General features: G+C 42.1%; 1 protein-coding gene across 2 annotated transcripts in view; it reads left to right on the top strand.

The window, feature by feature from the left end:
* Bcat1 (branched chain amino-acid transaminase 1, cytosolic) overlaps positions 1–10905 on the top strand; it is a gene marked incomplete at its 5' end in the record, with an annotated part of 112262 nt that overhangs the window by 86235 nt on the left and 15122 nt on the right. For both annotated transcript variants that reach the window (XM_013511614.1, XM_005379094.2), the window contains 2 exon segments: positions 3263–3405; positions 8607–8692. In XM_013511614.1, coding sequence (XP_013367068.1) covers positions 3263–3405; positions 8607–8692 — 229 coding nt within the window.

The raw sequence follows: 10905 nt of genomic DNA, 5'->3' as shown, positions 1-10905 counted from the left end.
ACTTGGTAGCCCAGGCTGGCTTTGAACTTGCAACAAACCTCCTGCCTCAGCCTCCCCAGTGCTGGGATTACAGGTGTGCACCACCACGTGTGGCATTTTGTTTTAAACTCTTATTCTGCACTTAAGAGTGCAAGCTTTGAGTCAGGAAGACCTAGCTTAAGAACCTACTTGTCTACCCAAACGCATACTTTGTACAACATTGGAAACTACCTTAATGTAAAATGCAGGCGTAGGGAGATAGGACGTATTAGTGTAGATTCATCATTTATAGCAAAAGTACCACTCTGGTGCAGAGTAATGAGTATGAGGGAGCAAGGGGTATGTAGGAAATCTCTGCACCTTCCTCTCAATTTTGTTCTGAACCTAAAACTGCTCTTTTAAAAATTAAACTCTTTAAAAACAAAGAAAATGCTTCATTACCTTGAGGGATGTTACGTACGTGTTCCAAGTTTCAGTTTCCTCCTTTATAAAATCAGGGTTATAAGACCTCCATTACTGTTGAACATTGAGGTGATGTGTGGCATGATTGAAAAATAGTGAGTTAAATTTTCAAAATTTATTACAATAAAAGACACATTGCTGCTCATCCCCCTCAAGATATCCCACCTGCTCCTCACTTTGAACACAGCCCGTCGTTCCTGGAACTTGCTGAAGCAGTTCTGAAGTCCTCTGTCCTGTCTTTAGCTGTACTGCCATGCCTGCCTTGTTGCTCTGAATTAATTCAAAATATTTACTTTTCGTTGTAATTTTGACTTTGGGGAACAGACGTAAGTCACATGGTTCCAGGTCTAGTGAATAAGGTGGATGAGGACACTGTAATTTTTTATGAACCTGCCTTTCTGTCGGACGGCACTCAGCAGTGGCATTCACTGTATTTTTGATACAACCTCGTAAAGACCCAAAGGAGGACTTCTAGAACTGCTTCAGAAAGTGGTAAGAACAATAGGATCAGTGTTCAAAGCAAGAGTAATATTTGAGAGGGATTAATAGCAATGTGTCTTTTCCTGTAATAATTTTTTTCATTTAAATATTTATCATATATTTTGCTCATGCCTTACGTGAAGTGCTTAGGGATATGCTTGGCATATAGAGAGCTCCCAGCAAAAATGGTTAAAACTGTGGGCAGGGTCACAATCCGGGAGTCTCACTGCCTCACAATATCTGTGTGATTTTGTACAGTAAAATCCCTTCTTCCTCCGAGACCTCGAAAGTATAATAAAACTCAGGGTTGTTTTAAGACAGTCTGTGAAGTACTGTGGTTAATACTCCCCTGCCTAACAGTCGTGACCTCTTACAAACAGTAGCTGGTAACTTTGAGGCTTTCTTATGTCATCTCTGGGATTCTGTCTTAAAACAGGTGAATTTTACACAATAAAGTTTATTCTCTTGGAGGGATGTATCTAATTTCTCCAATCTCCCAGATATTTATTCTATTTCAATTTATGATGAAATTGTGTGAAGCACTTTTCTGACTTTTTCATTTTTTCTCTTCTGTCCAAGAACATGTTTTTCTGGCTATTAGAAGCCCATGGGACAGAAAGTAAATAGAAAATTACCGAGGTGTCAGTTACTGTGTGGGCATTTATAGGACGTGAACACCTGAAAGAGGAGTTTGAGAAAAATTTGTGTGTGTGTGAGGGGAACACACCATCTCTGGAATATGCAATATACTCTTTCTAGTGCATCAAAACAGTTGTGTTTAATTTTTCTTTCCCTGCACAGGAAGCTTTGTGATGCTGAGGAAACACAGTTTAAATTAGCCACATTCTCAGAAGTGGGTGTTTGTGCTGAAAAGCTTCTTTGAAAGACTGGATTCTCATACTGGAAGAGTTCTGGGCTGCTGATGACCAGCTTAGGTCACATGCCTTCCTTTGAGTGAGTCATAGCCGGACAGGATGCTGGGACTCCAAGCAGAGTGATGTGGCCCGCAGGAAGGGCCGCGTGTGTGGAAGCCGGGGTAGAATGGGAAAGGAAGCTGGGCAGCTGACGCACATGCCCATGATTATCTGGAGCTCTTGGGCTTAACTTGCACTTCTATTTAGACAGCACTGCACATCGTAATCTTACCTAGATGGGAGAGATAATTTAAAAGGCCTAAGAGATGTTGCTGACGATCACGTACTGCTTTGTAGTAGCTTTAGTTGTGCACTTGCTTGTGTGTGCAGTAATAGTGCTGTTCACGAATGCTTTTGTTCACAAACAATTCCCCGTTCAACAAAATTTTGCTTCCATTCACAGACTCCACATTGGGTGACAAATACAGCTGAGGCTGTCTTCCCAACATAAACACAGACACAGCCTTCTTCCAAATTGTAAAACGGATCAAGTTCATGACCCGAGGTGCCACTGTACCTCCTAGGGTTTCATCATTCGAGGACGGGGCCAGGATTTATTCCCCAGCCTGGACAGTCTTACTGTGGTGTTTCTCAGTCTGATTCCCTGATGTCCTCCAGGCGCTAAGAAAAGTGAGCTGGGGCCTTCAGGAGACAAGGAAGTGTCGTATTTACTTGAAAACTATTTATCTAAGCATTCGTCCATATTTTGTAATAATACCCTATTCTTTTCTCATTTATGTTTAAGTTTAAAATATTACTAAAAGTTACTAAATTACATTGCCACTCCAGGAAGATGTGCCACATACCTTTGATTTTTAAGTAACCCAGAATAAATCATGTGGGTTGAGAAAAATAAACCTTCAGAATACTTTTTGGACAAAAGAGAAATCAAGATTTTTGATCCCACCGGTGGGCACTTTAGACACTGGGCATTAGATGTTTTTTAAATAAAAAGGTCTTAGATCAGAGAGCACAGTCCTGGCACTTTACAACTTTACTTGCTGTAACTTGATTCAGGTTACTTCTTTGAAGCACAGTTTCTTATCTCAACAGCAGATTTAATGATAGTGGCTACTGCACTGGGTAGATGAGGGTTGCAGTCATTTATGTAAAATTACTTGGTGTGTCAGAAGACTACCCCCAGTGTTTAACTGTTCTCGTTAACTTGGCTGTTGACCTAGGTTTTAGCATTGCTTTTCATGTTGGGATTCCGAGATTTTGTTGTACTCTCTCAGATGAATGCAGTGACTTCAATCAGGCATTTTTGGATTTCCTTTAATGTCATGGAGTTAACCAGAAAGAGCATACATAGAAGAGTGTAATACATGGACTACATCCACCTGTGCATTAAAGATTTGACATTACAGTGTGGAAGATGGGGTGGGTGATACACACTCCTAATCGGTATGTCCTCTCTTCCTTAAAAGGAATTACGGTTCCTCTCTTTTTGCCCAATGCCATGCGATGGAGAAAGGATGTCAGCAGGTCTTGTGGCTCTACGGAGAGGATCACCAGATAACTGAAGTTGGAACAATGAATCTTTTCCTTTACTGGATAAATGAAGATGGAGGTAATCCACACAGATGTCAGCCCTGTACCGTTTTCAGTCATTTTTGGTGGGACTGGAAAGACCAAATCTGAAAATGAGGACAAGGGTATGGGGAGGACAAGGGTATGGGGAGGACAAGGGTATGGGAAGCACCGTTCCAGCAGCTAAGGGTGCTGTACTTCTGTTCTCAAGTAGACATCAGTGTAAGGAAGGTGCAAAGGTTTTGCTTTGTTCTCTCTTTGTTTTGTTTTGCGCTAGGTGTACTCATTGTTGAGATGTCAAGTTAAGTGATAGTGTCATTGTGATTTAAAGATCTGCTGCCCCAACCGCTTTGCCATTCCCTAGCGTTCTCCTGCCTGAACACTTTGCATTTGGAAAAAGGTCTCAGATCATTTCAGTGGTCATTCACCATACACTGCCTAAGAAACTGTAAGAGATGCAGCCTGCACATTCTACCAACTGGGGATTTACTGTACGGAGATGTGTGTATGTGTGTGTGTATATACAGGCATTTGACATCTATGTATACGTTAGAGAAAGAAAACTATACACATGTATGTTTGTTTCAGGGGCTAGGTTTTGAACCCAGGTCCTACTATATACTAAGCAAGTGCTCTACCACTGAGCTACCCCAACCCTCTTGCTACAGTTCTTTTAACAATTGTTGCCTTTTCTAAATATTTTGATAATCTATCAGGAGTCCTCCATTTGATTAAAGTGCAGCACTAAAGACAAACTATTGTACCTAGATCCCAGTCCATTCAACACTATTATTATATGCATACTGTAGAAATCAGTATTTCTTTCTTTAATATGCTGAACGTTTGCTGTCTTGCTTTCGATTCTTTTTTGTTTTAGTTGCCAGAGACCATAGGGGTTTAGGGAAGTCTTGGCAATGTATAGTATTAAGTTAAATGTTCAAAAGGAAGAAGAAAAATAGATACACTCTTTTGTCCAGTAGAATTCTGATAGTCATACAAAATTTAGAAACACGTTTTTAGGCTTGTTCATGCTCTTAGACAACTGATTGCACACCGGCTGCAGAGCCGCAAAATGTAAAACGTTTCCAAGCACTTGCGAGGTCTCAGTATTGGTTTTTAATTAATATTTTTTCAAGTGAAACTTTTATTTGATGGCAGCCCCTGTTGCTTTTCTGTAATTTGGCTGCAGCCGGAGGGAAGTAGTGATTCAGATGTGGCTGAATTCACACCTGTGACTATTTTGAGTATTAGCTGCAGAGTCTCAACAAGATGTGCCTTGTGTTCCACCGAGATAGGAGTTCTCTGTCTCCTGTGCCGTCCCTGGGTTTAATCCTGGCATGCGAGAAGCCAGATGCGGTTCATACTCATTCTCCACCTCTGCTGTTTGTTCTTGGCACTGTTTAAAAACAACGTTTATACTGCAATATTTATGATTCCTAAATTTGAGTTACTATATATACATTTATCAAGAGTTACACCAGGAAAAATTTGGCCGGTGTTGAACTCTGCACTTGGGAAATAATAGATTTTGTACTCCTTTTTTTCCCCACCCGCTTTCCACTGCGACCCTCCAGAACATCCCACGTGTAACCCAAACCACCAAGAGTTAGTATCATTCAGAAGTCGTACCATATTACTTAAGGATGGGAGATGCCAGGATTTTTAAGCACCACCTGAATCAGAGCTACGTGATTTAACCAGAAACTGTCCTGGTGAAAACTTGTTCTTTTGCCAAACAATAATCATGGAACATTTCTACTCTGGGTTTTAAAGGTCAGAATAAAAAGGAGTGAGTTTGTCTTCTCCCTCTTGTGAAATATATAAAATCCTTAAGAGTTATTCTTTAGTACTATTGCCTAGGACAGCTTTAGGTTCAGCATGCTCCTTCAGCTGGTTGCTTGCCTCACAGGTCAAATAAAATTTGCAGTGAGGAGAAAGGAAGTGGAATAAATGTTAGAACAGTACTGTGAAAGGGGAAAATAGAATGTCAGCATCAACCTTCAGGATAAAAAAGACACGGAAGTAACTCTATAGAGAGATTTTAATCTTTTATAGATGTGGCTTTCAGAACGTACAAAGAATTCCAGGTTGAAAATCTGCAAAATACTAATTTCACAAGCAGGAGGCTTCAACAGAATTTTTTGAGTAGTGGTCTTTTGGAAAAGGAGCTGGCATAAAGATAGATATAAGGTAGACCACGTGTGTTCAAGGCACAGTGCTGGGTGCAGTAGTTATTTGTGTCACTTGGCCCGTAACTCACAGGGATTTTGATTCCAGTAACCACTGTGGTGGTTAAGATTGCACATCCTCTTTTTACTTACTTACTTTATTTCTGTGCAGTACTAGAGATTGCACTTAGGGCCTTCGCACTGAGCTACGCCACCACTCCTTTCTTGCTCTGAGATACGGTCTCACTAAGTTCCCTAGGCTGAGACTGAACTTGTGATGCTTCTCCCTTCGCCTTCCAGAATGCTGGGATCACGGGCACATGCTACCACCCCTAGCTTCCATTTCCTTTTTCACGCTATTCATAACTAGTGTAAACACGTATACTTACTTTTTGCTGTTTGAACAAATAATTTTGTCACATCTGGGACACCGGAGATGGGAGCCCACTGTCTCCTGTGCCGTCCCTGGGTTTAATCCTTGGCATGTGAGAAGCCAGATGCGGTTCATGCTCATTCTGCACCTCTGCTGTTTGTTCTTGACACTGTTGAAAAACAAAGTTTATACTGCAGTATGCATGATTCCTAAATTGGAGTTACTACGTGTACATCTATCAGGAGTTACACCAGGAAAAATTTGGCCTGTGTTAAACTCCGCACTTAGGAGATGATAGATTGTGCTCTTTTCTCCCACCCGCCTTCCACTGCCACCCTCCAGAACATCCCCCGTGTAGCCCAGAACAGCAAGAGTTAACATCATTCAGAGGTGGTGCCATAATTACACTGAGCTGCTTAGAAAAGTAAGCCCGGCCTTTGTCTGTGTTCTGTTAGGCTGGGACACTGACCATGGCCACAAGTGTTGTTGCTGCTCAGTCACTCGGCCCTGTAAGCCTCTAGGACAGGTCACGTATTTATTCACATGGACTGTCCCGGAGCTCTTGCTCACGTGTCTGCACGGGCAGCTCTTTCACAGCTTCTAAGTCTTTGCCCTCAAATCTCACTGTCCCCGTGGATGTCACTGAGCTCATAATCAAAGCTACAAACTGTCCCCCATTAATCCTCAGCACTCCCCACTGTCTCCCTCTTTTTCCTCCGTGGTCTGACATGTATGTAACAGGTCATTGCTTGCCTCTGCCTATTAGAAAGCAGGGAGTTAAATCGGTCTGGTGTGTACAGCTTAGAATAGCAAATGGCACTTCATGCATATTTGCTGAATAAACGAGTGATTGTGCTGCTGGTGTTCAGGGCAGATGTGCAAACCCACATTCCTGCTTTCCATTCGTGCCTGGCTTGGGGCAGTCACAGATGGATCCTGCTGCTATGGCTGCTAAATTCCTCCTCTCCCCAAAATGATCTCTCTGTCAAAGACAAGCTGCGTTTGTAGGTTCTGTGTTTCTCCTGTTGGGCAATCTGGAGTTCGTTCTGGCTCTTGTGAGCATGTTTGTGGTTTCAGAGGAAAATGAATATTTCTCACCCAAATGTTGTCATGTCATCGTCTCTGTCTGGCAACCAGAGGAGCAGATGTTCTGTTCCCTGACCTCAGGCTAGTGGTTACAGTTCTGGGTGTTAAATATATTTCACAAAACAGCGTTTACACATGCAAAGCTGCTGTTTTCATTTAACTTTAGATAGTCTTGGAGCTCAGCAAGCTTTAGGAAAGGTTTATTTCTGGGGCCCTGCATGTGCGCATGTGTTTGTGTGTGTATGTGTAATAATTATACACACATACAGATCCATACATTTGTGCATCTAACCAGCTATCACAAAACACATTTATTTTGAGATCCTCCACACTTCTAAACATGACAAAAAGTAGCCCTAAGAACATTGCCAAGAACAAATTTCTTCTCTCCTGAGAGCAATTTTCAAACAAAATTGCAAAAAACCATACTGTTGGTGTCCTAGCAAAGATAGTTCATTCATTGTTTTTTTTGTTTGTTGGCTTTTTTTTTGTCTTTTTGAGACAGGGTCTCGCTATGCAGTTCAGGCTGGCCTTGAGCTCACTTTGTAGCCCAGGCTGGTCTTGAACTCGCAACGATCCTCCTGCCTCAGCCTCCCGAGTGCTGGGATTACAGGTGTGCGCCACCACGCCTGGCTTTTCTTATTTCTTTAATTCAGAAACACTTGTTATATACCAGTCTGGACCAGCTAGGGTGTCAAGTTTTGGGGATACAAAGATGCATATGAAGCTTTGGGCACCTAGGCAGAGCTCAGGTGCAATCACAGCAAAGCAGGTGCACCCAGAGCCAATGCATACTGAAGACAAGGGCAGCGGCCCCATGTCAGGCCACGGAGCACTGGTCCTGGGTTTTCCCTTGTCACCAACCCTGGCAAATCACTTACTTGTGTTTCTTCTTCCGTCAAACAAGGATTGATTCAGGCGAGTTCTGAAATTGTTTTTCACTGCGTAAAAGGGCCTGAGGGAGACCTAAGATACCAGGGAGATGTCTTCACAGTTTTTAACTACCTGGTGGTCCTTGTAAGCATACTTTGTGAATTCCTATGCAAATGCATGCTCCGTTGTGCTCCATTGCAAGGTCCAGCATTGTGTAAGGTGATGATAAGGTTTGAAGATTTACTGTGACTCTGGGTGTCGGAAGGGGAGGAAAGGGAGATGCTGAGAGACAACCCGCAATCAGGAGGCCCGTGCAGGCGATGGGCCACACTCGATGCCTACAGATGGATGTCATACCCAACCCTGATGGTGGGTCAGGGTGCTGTCATCTGAGTAAGGCAGTAGCATAGACTTGGAGTTTGCGGAGTTTTTCTTCTCTAGCTATCTACACGCTCAAGTTCAACCCAAGCCCATTATATTTAAACCTCTGAGGGTGAATGATGAAAGGATGATCAGGATAAATTAAAGATTATTAGCTGAGTAGCTTTCTTTCTGGTTTGTAAAGTAAGCCTTTTACCTGGAACATGAATTGATATGCGGGACTTGACCATGCGGAGCAGTAACATGAACTTCAGGTTCGTGACTAGCAAAGTGGTGAGAAACGGTTTTTAAAAATGGTTGTTGATATTAGGCATGCCTAACATAGTTACATTTTGAAAATCTTCCCATTCTGATTGACAGAAGAAGAACTGGCAACTCCTCCGCTAGATGGCATCATTCTTCCAGGAGTGACGAGGCAGAGCATTCTGGACCTGGCACGCGAGTGGGTGGGTACCTTTGGCATGGACGACTCTCATAAGCTCACAACAAAAAGGAATCAGAGGAAGCCTAGAGTCTTGATGAAATAATACCCTGTGATTGCAACCGGGTGTTATCTAACCTTTAAATTTTACCTCGAGTTAAAAGAACGCTCTCGAGCAGTGATGGCGAACCTTTGAGAGACCGAATGCCCACATTGCAACCCAAAACCCACCTATTTATCCCAAAGTGCCAACACTGCAATTAAACCTGAATACTGAGGTTTTAGTTTAGAAAGAAGAACTGTTATTTGATGCTGTGGGGAAGCTTGGCTCACATGCCCAGAGAGGGCTCTGTGTGCTGCTGCGGCTCGCATGCTGTCGGTTCCCCACCGTAGCTCTGGAGGACTGTCTGAGTGACTGTCAGACAAGTGCTGTTTATAGGAAGGACAGAGAGAGAGCCACTTAGTAAGATGTCCTAGTGGAGCATCCTGGCATTCACCTTGGTCTCTATACCGGGCATCTCTTGCCAACTTAACCTAGTTTATGCTTTGTGTCCGTCTATCCAGCCAGCCCTCAACTTTTAAAGCATCAATATATTCCATAGTGCAGTGAAAACCCAGTTCCTTGTTTCCCTCTACTTTCCTTATCCCAGCGTCCCCGTGCTAGTCATTGGGGTTGTGGAATTTTACTGACGCAGACCTCTGTGTTTAGCCCTGTAACATCGTTGGATTGGCTGCTTTCTTCCTCCGTCCTCTGCCCCCATCGCCCACAGTTCATACACACGGCTATTTCTTAAGGTCAGAACAGGGAGGCAGTTACAAAAGTGGTTCCCAGTAGACTTTGCAAGTCCACACGATGCAGGCAGGACTATTAAACTGTTTGTTATTTGAAGTGACATAACGTATTCAAGATGAGTATTAAATGACTGGGTTGTCTGGCAGTGGTTCTCGGATGGAACTTCTGACCCATGTGTACAAAGTGGTCTCCAAAGACCATGGAAAGGCTTTCGGCATCCTGTGGTCAGACCATGTGAACAGGACACATGTTTAGAGATGCACACATTATCTAGGAGAGTACTAGCATTTTCTCTGGAGAAAGACTTTGAAAATAGAGGAAATGTGCTATAAATAATTCCACAAAACCCCGAAGTAGACAAGACCCAACTGCCACGTGCTGCCTGGCACGTTGGGCATGACATTTACAAACTGTTGGTATAATTTCAAACAGCTTGCCCTGTCCTAAATATGTTTGCAGTTGGAAAGATACATTTTTGAAGCTCAGTAATTTCTGTTTTATTAAAGAAAAAAAAAATCAACCACGTACAGAAGGTTTGATGACAAGTTGCAAGTGGGAGTACTTTCCCGCACTAATCATTTGCTAGCATGAAAAATAGGTTATTATAGAGGAAGTTTTTCTTGACTCCTTCGCTGTAATTTATTTTAAAAGCTATTTTAAAACAGTGAGACAGAAAATGCCAAGAGGCATGTGGGGGGTTACCACTACTTGCCAGACAGGGGAAATTGTCCAAAGATAAGTAAGGGTGAACAGAATAAAAACAGTTCTGCTTATGTACAAGAGAGGTTTTTTTCCTTTTGCAAAACACAGAACTCCGCTTGTTTTCAATAAAGTTGGCCGGTCTTCTGGAACTTACTTATTTACCTGTGAACACATAGTTGCAATTACAGAATGAAAGAAATTGAAACTTGGACAGAGCCATGTGTGTCATCGCAGACGTATTTCCCTGTCCTTCCGAATCTGCTTACAGCATGGTACATTGTCCTTCTAATATTTTCAATCTAACCAGGGGTTTTGATTTCCATTTTTTGTATTGAGGGTTTGTAGGCCCGTGTTATTTTTCTTTCAACACATCCATTTTCTGTTGTCCTTAACTCAAATAGCTTATTGACAAACACTGAATTTTAATCACTAAAGATAAAGGAATGAGACTTAAAGATTGAAGAATAAGTGTTCAACAGATAGATTTAAAACATTGGAATTTTTTTTCATTTTCTCCCCTTGAGCAAATAAAATATTCAAACAATTCAGCAGAAATTGAGGAGACTACACCAGTTAGTCCCTGGTGAAATTCAACCTAACCTGATTCTAAAAGAGAAGGAAGAGTATTAATCATTATAAGGTCACCTTGTCAGTTAATTTAGAAAGAAAAATATGTATCCGTAATGCAGTTTTTAAAGTCCAAATATACATTTAATTTTTTAAAATAATTTTGAAAATGTTAT

The sequence above is a fragment of the Chinchilla lanigera genome, unplaced genomic scaffold (assembly GCF_000276665.1).
Source record: "Chinchilla lanigera isolate Chin_1 unplaced genomic scaffold, ChiLan1.0 scaffold00012, whole genome shotgun sequence".
Classification (NCBI taxonomy): domain Eukaryota; kingdom Metazoa; phylum Chordata; class Mammalia; order Rodentia; family Chinchillidae; genus Chinchilla; species Chinchilla lanigera.
Note: the sequence above shows the minus strand (reverse complement) of the source record. Positions and strands in the feature narration are given on the sequence as shown.